Here is an 11,493-nt window from a genome sequence, read left to right on the forward strand (position 1 = left end):
GTCATTAGGCCTATCAGATCTTCGGGGAGGTTTATAGCAGAGATGTCACCGCCCTCTAAAATATCACCGCTTCCCTGCGTCTCGCATTTCTGTGGTCTGTGACTCTGATGCATGCCTTGTCAGCACCTCAAAGATAGTCCCATACTGAATTATTGCTTTAGGTATGAGCCCTATGAGTTTTATTTACCACATTCCAAGTAGCACCACAAATAAAGAGCTCACATAAGACAGAGTATACTCGATATGCTGTGTTTGTTTGTCCTAGGACATGAGCCCGGGATTGTTTTCACATTACTTCATAATTACCATAATTAATAATTACCATCCTCTTGACCGTTGACCATTTCTGGATAGGTCACGTCGTAATGATACAAATATCATAAAACTTACAAATAAAAAAAAATACTTCAACATATAATTATTAATTAATTAACTTGAGTGTCGGGCGGCATAAAAAATATTAAAAAATTAACTGGGCATCAAAGTAATCGTCCAAGGAATAAAAGCTCTGTTGGCAACACCACGACTTTAATTTCTTTTTGAACAGATAAAGTCGTGGTGTTGCCAACAGAGCTTTTATTCCTTGGATGATTACTTTGATGCCCAGTTAATTTTTTAATATTTTTTATGCCGCCTGACACTCAAGTTAATTAATTAATAATTATATGTTAAAGTTTTTTTTTATTTGTAAGTTTTATGATATTTGTATCATTACGACGCGACCTATCCAGAAATGGTCAACGGTCAAGATTATGGTAATTATTAATTATGGTAATTATGAAGTAATGTGAAAACAATCCCGGGCTCATGTCCTAGGACAAACACAGAATATCCAGTATACTATGACTAGACTCAGGCTAGACCTAGGGGTTACGGCATAATCAATTATATAAAATCCAAAAGTCCCGCGCTCTACAGCCTCATCCCCACTATGCCGATGAAGGCCGTTCGGCAAAGCCGACACAAGTGAATCTTGACAGATGTTTCAACTAAACAAATAATCGGGTTCTACAGTACCATTTTTCGTTTACAATTTAGTTCGTAGTACACGTGTTCTTACTTTTTTCTATTGTTTAGGTGCAGTTGTAGAACATTATGGCTATGCTAGTGTGTTATACTATAACATACCGTTAATTTAAAGAACCAAATTTTCTCAAACCGTGTCCTCCCCCATTGTAAACGCAGAGCACAAGTATAACTGCAATACGCATTTTATACTTATACGCCAACCCCGTACGAAGGACAGCCACTAAGTATGCAAGTTTTCTAAAAAACCGTATATATATTTATGTAAAAAATAATACAATGTTGAGGTATAAAACTCTATTGATAGCTTTTCGTTTAAAGTGTAAACTGCTCGCCTTATTTTACGATTTAAGGCCTTTCATTAAAGTTTCATGCGTAGTACACGTGTTCTTCAATTCCAAAAACCCTCATTTAAGGTTTTTTTTAAAGGGCGAAAATTGCTATTTTATTGCTATTTTATTTGTAAGTCACTCTAGCTGATACAGTTATCCAGACGAACCTCGCACAAGCTGGCATGCACATGTCAATTGAGTAATTATTATTTACGTCATTGACATTTGAGAGTATTTGATAAGCAATTATATCGCTCAACAGCTCTACTAGCAGTTCAACTGACGTACTTTACATCAAACGCCAAGTTCAACAGGTTATGACTTTATTGAGTTAGGTGATTCAAGTGCCTTGTCCAGCAACATGGAAGGATTTATGATTGTAAGTATGCGTTTTCTGCCTCTTATAAAGCGTGTTAGAATCATATTTGTTCATGTTTTTGTAACCGTATATGCAACAGTTAATATTGTTTGCCATTTATTGTAGGAAGGATGTCAAATAAGACCATAATACGTTGAGCATAGTTTTAAATCTGTAGTAAAACGCAGTTCATATCAAGGAGAAGAATTGAAGATTCTTTTGATGCGAGTTGATTACTTAAAACACACTGTTATATTTTCAAGGGATTTAACGACATTGACTAAAACGGGGTTTTTACATTTTTTTGTTGGTTTCCTAACTTCAGCTTTGTATTACAGCTTGTGAATCTACTTGGAGGTAGCTTTAGTCGTAATGTTATGTAAACGTAAGAAGTCCAGTAAAACAGTATTTACCAAACAAAACTTCCACATAAATGTTTACTTAACATCGTTGGGATCAGTGTTAAAACCGCGTTTTTCTAGTTACATATTACAATATCATGTCTTTTAACGTTTTCTTGTTAGTTAAAATCAGTCGAAAAGTAAGCCTGGCACCAACTAACCACAAAATAACTGGAATGATAGGCCTTGATGAGAAATTCGTAGCAAAACGGTGTTGCAATACTATTCTGTTTTAATCATCCTTCAAAGCATGGATTTGAAAGTCTGCTCGGTTTTTGTATATTTCTCTACATGGCCGGACTGTGGTTGAATTATTCCACACAATAGATAGCAAGACACTTTTTTATTAAGATTTTTATTAAAATGAGTTGTACAATTGAGTTTTCCCTCCATAATCAATGGTGGTGTGTATGACTCATTTTCAGTATATTGACAGAACCACACTATTATCTTCTGTAACGTCATACTGTTGCAAAGCACTTGGTAAGACCTAGTCCCGGGACGGATTTACTTTTTCATTTTTATGTCCCTAGAGGCCAAACACACTATTCGTTAAAATGTTTACATATGTATATAATACTAGCTGTAACCCGCGGGCTTTGCCCCGTTTAACTTCTTAATTTTCAAGATTATCTCGTTCGCATGGCTCAATCACGTCCTGGTTGAAGTTTGTTCGCTACGCTCACTCACCTTTAGGTTGGAGCTCGTTCGCTACGCTCACTCACCTTTAGGTTGGAGCTCGTTCGCTACGCTCACTCACCTTTAGGTTGGAGCTCGTTCTCTGCGCTCACTTGCCTTCAGGTTAGCTCGTTCGCTACGCTAACTCGCCTCCAGGTTAAAGTTCGTTCGCTACGCTCACTCACCTTTTGGTTGCAAATTAGCTGTTGTCATAAATGTAAAAGAAATAATAGTGCTGCACCCTGTTGGTAATCCTTGTAACTTTAATGCTATTGAACATCATAGAACAGAACCAACTTGTTTAATTGAAACAGCTGTTAAGATTCAATGATTCCATTTCTCATAAGGTTAACATGGGAAACTCTAGAGCCACTGGGGCGGAGCCCGAAAGGATTTTTGAAATAAGAATATGCCTATATGTTAATCGGGAATGTGAGCTATCATCATGCCAAATTTCAGCCCAATCCGACCAGTATTTTTCGAGTTTACTTTTCCCATACACACATACACACATACAGCAACCACCTCTTTTTTATAATAGTATAGATACTATATATATAATATGTATATGTAATATATATATATATATATTTATATTATACAGGGTGAGTTTTAATTGCCCCCCCCCCCCCAACTCTTTTCTACATTTTTTTAGATATAAATCCCAGACCACTTCCAAACATTGTTGGGTAGTAAGTACTTCATTTTGGTGGTCATTTCTGGTCGCCATCTCTTGGATTCGCCATATTGGATGCAAAATATTTTTTTTCAAATGCAAAGGTGGGGTTGTGACCTATTATTTCCACAATGCCACAATTTGAAATATTTTTAAATAGTATCTTGATTCATTCCAAAGTTATTAGGACTTTTTATAACTTTATCTTATGCCCATTTTAACGTTGTGCATTTGCAAACTAAGACCATAATCTCAAAATAATGCTGGATAAAGATAAGTATACACCACCAGTCATTGTCAACCTATTTTCACTTGGTTATGACGCATGTAATTTTTTGGGCCACCATCTTGGATCTGCCATTTTGGAATGTGAACAATTGTTTTAAATATGAAGATAAGATGGTGTTGTGACCCACCATTTTGAATTAATTTTTTAAGCTGAACTGAATACCGTAATCCGTTTTTAAGGAAGTTCTCTTTATGATATATTGCAATTCATTAATTTTAAATGTCAGTATTTCAAAAACAAAATATGTAAATGATAAACGGAATGCGGCGCTGTAAAAAAATAATGAAAACGGATAATAATACTAAATAATGTGGTAATCACTCCATGTACGTAAGTATTGAGATCTCACTCATTAATTTGTGGTTTACTTTGTGTGTTTCAGGTACGAGTGGCTCTGCTCGTATTCGTGTTCCACCACTCTCTGGGCGACCCCACCGTGCCAGCTCCAGCGGCAGCTCCCACAAGCGGTTGGGGTGTGAAATGGGGCCGCTTTAACAGTGTCAAAACTACAGTAGTTGCCGATGCCCAGTCGGACAAAACTACCGTGCCGGCTTCCACAATCGGTTCGGGTTGGAACCTCTTGGAACGAGTCAAATCTTCAGTTCCCAATGTAGGAGGGACTGCCTTCTTAGGAGAGCAGATGGCCGCATTGAAGACAGAGGTGCAAACCCGTGGAGTGAAAGGTACTTGGAGTGACTTGACGGATAATGCTGGATGTTTATTTAAAAATTGTGCTGGAGCTGCCACCACTGCAATGCAAGGAGCGTCCAATCTCAAGGATAAAGGTGGGCAAATAGCTTCTGGTGTGGGCCAAGCAGTTTTGGACAGGCTACCGACACAAGAGGCTTTGTGTAACTTGAGGGATCAGGCTGGATGCGCATTCACTGCAATGCAAGACGGAGCGTCTAGTATCAAGAATGGAGGTGTGGCATTAGCGTCTGGTGTGATGGAAACTGGTGGGATTGTAGTTTCTGGTCTGAAGGGAATGAGCCAGACTATAGTAGACAGTCTACCGAAACAAATTGTTGACAATTTTACTACAGAAAATTTAATCATATTATTAAAATCTGAGGCTGGGCAGAAATTGCTGTTTCAAATTATTATAGGATTAGCCTCCGCCACTCCTGCATTTAAACTCCTTGCCGTGACATTAAGCAGTCCGCAAGTCCGAAAATGCATTTCTTCCAATGAATCCCTAAAAAATGTTCAGCCATTAAATCAAATATTTAGTATAATTAATCCCGAAGAAGAAAAGGATAAGGTAAATGAAGGAAAGGATAAGGTAAATGAAGGAAAGGGTAAGGTAAATGAAGGAAAGGATGAGGCGAAGGAAAAGAGCCAGGCAATAGTAATGGGTTTACCGGAACAAATTACTGACAGTTTGACTACAGAAAATGTAATCAAACAATTATCATCTCCTACTGCGCAGAGTTGGCTGATTAGCACTATTTTTGGATTTGCCTCCGCCAATCCTGCGTTTAAAATCCTTGCCCCGGCATTAAAAAATCCGGAAATCCAAAGTTACATTTCTTCCTATATCTCCCTGGAAAGTTTGATTCCTGGCCCGACAAAGAAAGAAAATGATAAGGAGAAGGGAGTGAAGGATGTTGCGAAGGAAGAGGACAAAAGTTAGCACATAGTACTTCTCTTTATGTATGAAATATTGTTCAATTGGACGAATATATATCAGCATAACTAGGGATTTTAATTTTTTACCCAAATGTGTTTTGCTCATTTCCTTTCAAATTCAAATATATTTATTTAAGATATTAAAAGCATGGCCTCACCAAGTTTACAAAACTTGTCAGTGAGGACCAATAGATTCCAAAAATGACAAATTTTACAGATTTTCTTTCTTTAGTTTTTTTTGTGCAAAAATATTACGATACTCATTCTAAGGTGGTTTGAGGTAGGCACTTATTTATAACAAGAGTTTTCGTAATAAATCTATAAAAGATAAAGTATGTATGTATACAGTATATATCCGAAACCAGTACATAGATTCCATTCCTATTTACTCCGAAACCGTTCGTTAGATTGTAATGAAACTTTCAGGCATTATTAAGCATTGTTTAAGGATGGGTTGTAAGTTTGGATACTTTATAAACCATCATGTACAGCTTAAAAAAAATAATTTAGTATAATGAAGCGCTGTTGTATGCCAAACGGTTACGGACAAAATTAAAATACCCCCACCGCAGCAAACCTGCAGACTAAGCGAATTTCAACTTGTCTGATTACATTTTTACTAAAATATTTCCATAAATAAGACATATTAATTCCCAATTTAAATATCATTAGATTTAATGAGTGCTTAGGTTTGCTGCTACGGGGAAGGTAAAAAGTGTTTTTGACCATACCTCAATAGTATAGGATGAAATAAATAAATTTGCCAAATTTTATCAATATGTATCCATAAACAAGTAAACTACAACAGTTTTCATTTTCTCCATAAGAATAACATAGGAATGTTTAATTACACTATTTTTGAATTTTCTCCGTGACCGTTAGGTATACAACAGCGCTTCAATATACTAAATTATTTCTTTTTTTAAGCTCTACAAAACGGTTTGAAAAGAAATTGCAAATTTCTTTGTTTTTAGGGTCAAAGATGGGAAAACCCATTTTTACCCCATAAAACCAGAGATGGGGAAGCCACTAATCTATATGCCCCGTTCCCATGGTCCGATTATGCTGGTTCGCGAACTCGTTCGAATAAACGTAGGTTTAATCGTTGGTACCAAATTTCATCAAAATCGGATCATTTTTGCTCGAGTTATCGCGCTAACGGACACATATCTTACTCTACTAATATTATAAATGTGAAAGTTTGTGTGTTTGTTTGTTTGAAGTTCAATCACGCATCAACTACTGGACGGGTTCGGCTGAAATTTGGCATGATGATAGCTCACATTCCCGATTAATATATAGGCATATCTTATTTAAAAAATCGTTTCGGGCTCCGCCCCAGTGGCTCTGTAGTTCCCCATGTTAACCTTTTGGATTTGCGATGTTTTTTAAATGATCTGGAATCAAGTTATACAATTTCGGTCCAATATATTGAGGTGATGCTTCAAATAGTGATAATCTATAGCTAGTGGGCTTATACCTATGGTTTGTGTGACCCTCCCTGAAAATGGACAAATTGTTGAATACCCAAAATAATGCTTCTAAAATATACAGGTCATAATGTCAAAACGCTAAAAGCCTGAAAGATGACTTTGCATGGACTTCTTCGGGGTACTTTTAGCTACGAAGATAAACAGATGGATGACATAGATTGAACACAACGTCAACATAGACCTAGGATACTGCAATTAATTAGACAAACCATCCTTTTATGAAATCGTTTTCAGTTGTGGATAAAATATCACTTTTATTCCAACTATGAATATATTGTAGTTTAAATTAACTAATATGGGAAATTACGATGTACATTTATTTAATGAGGGTGGGTAATTTATCAAGGATAGAGCTGATAAAGTAAACATTGACAATTACGTCATTAGCTTTACTAGCGTGTTTACTTTTTATATTCTTGCTACATGTGACCAGTTCTTTTTTCAAATGAATGTTATTTGAACCAAACAGCTGTTTCAAAACAAACTGTTATTGTTTTTACTTTTCTTTGTTTACACTTATTTATTTAGCAATTAATGCATTGAAATTGATATAAAGGATAGGTGTGACGATTAGGTTTGATGTTAGGACACCAAAGTTAAATTATATGTACTGTGAATTTTATTGGATATTATCGTTTTATTTTAGGTCGTTCCTATTCATACCTACTGGAAATTGTGTATATTAGTTGTATTGTGGTGATAATAATTATGGAAGAAGCAGGTATGCTATGGAAGGTGGTATCGTTGACTAGGTCTAAACACTTCTCAATTGACTATGTTGTTGTATTAATAGTCAAAGCTATTACTCTCTCTACTGTAGGCTACTTATGATCAGTGTGCGAATCGGCAGCAAATCTCACTTCAACGCTTTTCACATTGTAAAAATTGCAGAATTGCTGTTTTATTGTAAAATTATCGGATTAAAAATGCATATCGTATAGGCCTATGATGGAATGAAAACATATTTGGTCACACAACATTTATTAACAAGATGATTTTTTACATTAAAACTGCAAGAAACTTTGTCTTTATATGTGTAGCCTAAACTAACTGATCTGAATTGTACACGGTTTTAACTGACTACTGGATTCCCGTACGTAGGACGGGCTAACACCTCGTTCATATTTAAAGGGAATTAAATAATTTAGTCAGCTGTTTCAACTGAAAAAGTTGGTTCTATGATTTGCAAAGCATTAAAGATTTACCAACAGGGCGCAGCTCTATACTTTTTTTGCATTTATGAAAACAGCTAATTTGAACTAAGCAGCAACAAAAAAAACGGTGATACGCAATGAGAACTAACTGTGAAAGCAGGATTGTTTACAGTTATATTTCTATTTTTTATTTCATGAATAATTTGTGATTTTTTGCGAATTTTTGATAATTTATTTTTCTCTATTGTTTAGATGACGTGGTAGAACATTATGGCTATGGTAGATGTGTAATACTATAGAATACTGTAAATTTAAAGAAGCAAATTTTATCAAACTGTGTCCCACCTCATTGCAAACGCAAGGCTTGAGTATTACTGCAATAAGCATTTTATGCTTATATGCCAACCCCATACGAAGGACGGGTACTCAGCTAGTATATACTGTATATGAATTTGAACGGATGGTGTTTTTAGCCTCTTGGGACCTCAAAACGAAATATTAAATCGGTCCCGGGTCAAGGTCTTATAATGAGTACTACGGTAATATCTTATTCCCTATATGGGAAATTCGCTAAAATGAAGTATAATTATTAAAAATTCACATGTTATTCTTATGGAGAAAATGAAAACTGTTGTACGTGTTTATGGATAAGCCTGTGTTGATAAAATTTGGCAAATTTATTTATTTCATCCTATACTATTGACGGATGGTCAAAAAGCACTTTTTACCTTCCTCGTAGCAGCAAACCTAAGCACTCGTTAAATATAATGCTATTGAAACTGGGAATAAATATGTCTTATTTATGGAAATATTTTAGTAAAAATGTAATCAGACAAGTTGAAATTCGCTTAGTCTGCAGGTTTGCTGTGGTGGGGGTATTTTTTTTTATTGATGATAACAGCTAAATTTAACTAAGCAGAAACAAAAAGCTTTGATTTAAAATGAGAACTGTCAAAGTAGGATTGTTTACAGTTATGTTTATGTTTTTAATTTGATAAATAATTGTTAATACTATGCGAATAAGGCGTTCTATTTTTTAAGTGAATAAATTATTAACTTATAGAGATTCTTTTTTCCAAAATGTTTATAAACATCTATTGTGTTTGTATGGTTTATTTCCCTAAGTAACGTCTGGGAAACGGAGTAGCCAGTTAATAGTGGAGTATTAAAAGTTTATTTACATACAGTAGATATATGGAACATAATATTTATTCTCTTTAGCGTTCTCTTTCCGTCGCGAAGCATGGCTGTTAGGTAAATAGCCAGAAACTATAAATTATAGATTAGTTAGGTTAGTACAGTATTAACTTAGCAGTGTGCGCTTTTTGGGACCGGATCTTGTAATTAGTTGAAACCTTATTATACTCCAAACATAAGCTTGTCTGTATATACGGTTTGTATTTTCTAGCACATATTTCGCAAGCAAAATATCTGACAGTTTAAAGCAAAACAAAATGCTTTTGCTAATTAATTAATGTCACTCAGATATATATTTTTAGCCTTTATTTTATCTAAAGATTAAACTAAAATTCAGCATTATGTATGCATGCGGCATAGCAAGGTATAACTTTCCAGATTGGTTAAAAAAGTTAAATACTTCCTCGCAATTTCACACTTAGGCCTAATGCCGGTTGACATTTTCATCAACAACTGTGCTCTTGTCTTGTGAAACGCTGAGAGATAAAGACAACAATGCGTTACCAACAGATATGCAAAAAATATAGAATAAAAGAAAAAATTGAATTAGGCCAAACCAGCGCAATGTGGAGATAAAATAAGTGGCCTATTTGAAATCTTTGTTATATCAACAAATTGCAATACTGTATATCGTCTTTACTTTCGTGCAGTGATTTTGCCGTGTGTACTGACAATACTACACTAACAAAGAATATTTTACCATGAAAAGGCTGCGAATTGTACAGTACTATATTTTGTATGGAGACGGGAAAATATCAGTTTTTAATAAAGACCAATGCAATCTGCACGACGTCACCTATTGTTATATTTTCACGTCGTGGTGACACCATAAATCGCGTTCGCACTATATGACCATGATTGAGCTTACCACGACATTTCCGCTGTCCACGATGGGATATGCTTCGTCAGGAGGCCATTCAACATCTTGGGGTGCTGTCGATTGAATCGATTTGTGAGACTTTGCTGAAGGGTGAGGACAACTGGGACTGCTGGTCGCACTTTGTCCGGAATGTCCTTCAAGCTAAAAAGAACGATCTAGATCGGATCACAGTCTAGATTTTATAAGAAATAAACGGCTAGACACGGCGTAAGCCCCTCGGGCGTAGGCAAACTCGGCCTAGTTCTGATGAAGTGCGACAAGTGTTCCCAGGCTAGTGTCCGAAGAGTAGAGGAGTTTTTTAGTGGGTAGTCTCTGGGCCTTAAGCCCGTTGGAGTCCCACACTACAGGCTAGCCACCTGTGTGCATAAATGCATTTTCCCACCTCTCCCTAAAAATAAAAAAATATGACCATGATGTATCCGTGATCGTGAGATATGATAACGACCTTGCCTTGATTGCAAAAGATTACCACAATGATACCGTGGTGGTGGGAGATGACCTAGCACGGTGTTTTTAGATACTATGTTTAAAAGAGAAATTTGCTGTTTTTCTGTTGAAATCAAAAGCAATGACACATTGCCATCCAGTAGCTAGCTGCAAATAATCTGCATTTATGTTATTTTTATGGGTTTTAGGACTCGATCACCGAATGATGATATATTCAAGTAAATTATAATTTATAGTGAACTAAATAATAGAGGCATATGCAAAAGCGCTGTTCTGAGTCCACTAAAAGAATATCGTTTCGAAATAAACAACAATTCCAGTGTTCCTTGATGATTTTCCAAAAAGACTTGAATTGATACCTTGTTGAAACCCTCTACCTCAGCTCGCCAGCTCGGGTTTCGGTAGCTTTGTTAAGCCGCAGACGTTTTAAGTCCTCTTTAGTTACTCAGTTGACTTTTAAATCTTGTATAATATGAAGAAGGTTTCTCTGAAAATAGTGAAAAATCATAACATTTTCAAAAAAAGTCTTTTTACCTGATTAGATTATTTGGAACCTACTGAACAAGAATATAATACCCTAAGACCTAATATCTTAACCCTACGTATGAAGCACATTTTTTGCATACACGTCAATGTCCGAAATTTCACATTTTTACTTTCACACGCGGTTTTCCGAAAGTTTGAATTTCAACAAATTTTCTGACAAAAATCTATAATAACTTGAGAACTAATTTAGATAGAGAGTTCATATTTTCACCACATAATAAGTACTAGATCTTTTACTAAATATTTAGGTAGAATTATTAGACTTTTAGGTCAATATGTTGCTTAGGAACATAATGTTATATATACATATAAACCTTTACCTTAATTACCTCCTCTTCATCGATGACCAGCCTAGGCTGGATAGATAGCGTCAAATAAAAAAATAAA

The 11,493-nt window shown here is 35.5% G+C and overlaps 1 protein-coding gene across 1 annotated transcript; it reads left to right on the forward strand.

Annotated features, from left to right (window-relative positions):
• Positions 1–1,624: 1,624 nt before the first annotated feature.
• On the forward strand, positions 1,625–5,447 carry LOC128986822 (uncharacterized). Its single transcript, XM_054407366.1, has 2 exons — positions 1,625–1,737; positions 4,143–5,447. The coding sequence occupies exons 1-2, from the start codon at positions 1,720–1,722 to the stop codon at positions 5,391–5,393; spliced, it is 1,269 nt and encodes a 422-aa protein (XP_054263341.1). The 5' UTR covers positions 1,625–1,719; the 3' UTR covers positions 5,394–5,447.
• Positions 5,448–11,493: the final 6,046 nt, after the last annotated feature.

Source organism: Macrosteles quadrilineatus, unplaced genomic scaffold (assembly GCF_028750875.1).
Source record: "Macrosteles quadrilineatus isolate MER2022 unplaced genomic scaffold, UCM_ALF_1.0 Scaffold_2__2_contigs__length_208266976, whole genome shotgun sequence".
In the NCBI taxonomy this organism is placed as follows: domain Eukaryota; kingdom Metazoa; phylum Arthropoda; class Insecta; order Hemiptera; family Cicadellidae; genus Macrosteles; species Macrosteles quadrilineatus.